This window comes from Chaetura pelagica, unplaced genomic scaffold (assembly GCF_000747805.2).
Source record: "Chaetura pelagica isolate M959 unplaced genomic scaffold, ChaPel_1.0 scaffold595, whole genome shotgun sequence".
NCBI classification, from domain to species: domain Eukaryota; kingdom Metazoa; phylum Chordata; class Aves; order Apodiformes; family Apodidae; genus Chaetura; species Chaetura pelagica.
Window position 1 is genome coordinate 78290 of NW_009953221.1, and position 2084 is coordinate 80373.

Below are 2084 nucleotides of genomic sequence, written 5' to 3' on the forward strand. Positions count from 1 at the left end.
GGGCAGGAGGAGGAGGGCAGGAGGAGGAGGGCAGGAGGAGGAGGGCAGGAGGAGGAGGGCAGGAGGAAGAGGGCAGGAGGAAGAGGGCAGGAGGAAGAGGGCAGGAGGAAGAGGGCAGGAGGAGGGCAGGCTACCAGCTGCTCATTATCATTTGCCCAGATGATGAGGTGGACTCTGGGGTGTCACACTACACCCTCCGAAACCTACGGCCTGACACAGCCTACAGGGTGGGCGTCTGGGAGGTGACAGCAGAGAGCAGGGGGACCTGCCATCCCTGGTGGCACTTCCAGACCAAGGCACTGGGTAACAGCCAGAGACCCCATCCCATCCCTGCCCTACCCCTCGGGGTGGTCTCCCTCAGCCCAGAATGGCTCCCATGTCCTAGGTGGGGCACTGGGGACAGAAATGCCATCACCCAGCCATACCCATCGTCAGGGAGCTGCGTGGGAACCCCACCTAAAGTATGTGGGTGTCCCACTTGCCCTCTCCACTGTGGTTGCCGTTTACCAGCTGAGCAAAAAGAGGTGACAGTGACACTGATGGTGGCCACCCCAGCCTCCCACTCACCCCAATTAACCCCCCTCCCTCACCAACCACCCCCCCCCCAGGGCTCACCGCCTCCTCTTCCCACCCGTGCCCAAGCCCATGGGCAGCAAAGCCATCCAGTTCTCCACCGGTGACACCAGCCAGGTGAGACACAAGGTACAGGAGGGGCCAGATCCAGCACCCTGGCACATGCTCATGGCACAGGGTGATCCCACCCTAAATTCTTCTGACCCTCAGGGGCAGCCCTGGCTGGGCCTCCTGGAGCCTTCGGAGAGGTTCAGCACAGCTGAGCTGCTGGTGCAGCTGAATCCCAGCAAGGAGACTCCAGTGGATCCCAGCACCAAGCCCAGCACCAGGCCCAGCACCCCACAGCCCAGCCTGGTGGCTGAGGAACCAGCAGTGGCATGTCCAGTGGTGGCATGTCCAGCAGAGCTGCCATTCACCTACCGCAGGCAAGAGCTGCTGAGCCCAGTGGAATTTCCACCACCTGGCAGCTCCAGTGGCTCCAGCCACCCAACTGGTGAGGAGAAGGAGGAAGAGGAGGAGGAAGAAGAGGAGGAGGAAAGGCAAGGGCTGTGCCAGCCTGTGGTCCCCATCTGCCTGCTCATCTCCAACAAACCCATCATCATCAGGGATGAGGAAGGATGGGGCCCATCACCAGGACTGGCCACAGAAGGGGGAGAAAGGGGGATCCCATGAGATGCTGAGCACCCAACCCATGGGTCACACCATCATTTCCAGGGGGTTTTCTGGTGTTCAGGACATGGAAGGAGGTGCCTCCAGGGGCAGGACCTGGCCAAGAACTTCCCAGCCTTAACTTTCCAATGGAGATAAAGGAGGAGGAGAGTGTGGAGCAGAGCCCAGCTGGGGCTGAAGGCCTGGGGGTGGCACCAGCTCCTTGCAGAAAGGGAAAGCAAAGATAATCTTAAAAAAAAAGGCAAGAAAATTAAAATTATTCTGAAACATAAATCGTGTGGAGTGTTGATCATGTGAAAAATGAAATGAAGGGGGAAAAAAAGGGTAAAAAAGAGGCAAAAAAATTAAAAAAGGCAAAATAAAAGGTTAAAAAGGCAAAAAAAAAGGTTAAAGGCAAAAAAAACCCAAAAACAAAACAAAAAACATGGCAAAAAATTAAAAAGAGGCAAAAATAAAAAGCAAACAATGAAATTAAAAGCAAAGAAATAATGCAATAAAATAAACGTAGAGGTAAAAAAAAATATCAATTAATAAATGCAAACATTTAAAATCATTTTAAAACTGCCTGGAGCAGCAGGGGTGAGAGGAGCCCCCTTGCCTGGCCCGGGCAGGTCACAGGGAGGGTTTTTGGGTCCAGGTCGATCTGAGGAGGACCCAGGGGAAATGGGGGTGACCCGGAGGGGGCAGAATCCCCCCGACCCCCCCGGAGCAGCAGGGGTGAGAGGAGCCCCCTTGCCTGGCCCGGGCAGGTCACAGGGAGGGTTTTTGGGTCCAGGTCGATCTGAGGAGGACCCAGGGGAAATGGGGGTGACCCGGAGGGGGCAGAATCCCCCCGACCCCCC

At 56.2% G+C, this 2084-nt stretch overlaps 1 protein-coding gene across 1 annotated transcript in view; it reads left to right on the forward strand.

The window, feature by feature from the left end:
- Window positions 1-2084, forward strand: part of IL12RB1 (interleukin 12 receptor, beta 1) — a 34378-nt gene that overhangs the window by 14459 nt on the left and 17835 nt on the right. The window contains exons 12-15 of the mRNA XM_009997808.1: window positions 160-303; window positions 386-524; window positions 609-690; window positions 784-1066. Of these exons, the coding sequence (XP_009996110.1) occupies window positions 160-303; window positions 386-524; window positions 609-690; window positions 784-1066 (648 nt within the window). The remainder of the gene's footprint in view (window positions 1-159; window positions 304-385; window positions 525-608; window positions 691-783; window positions 1067-2084) is intronic.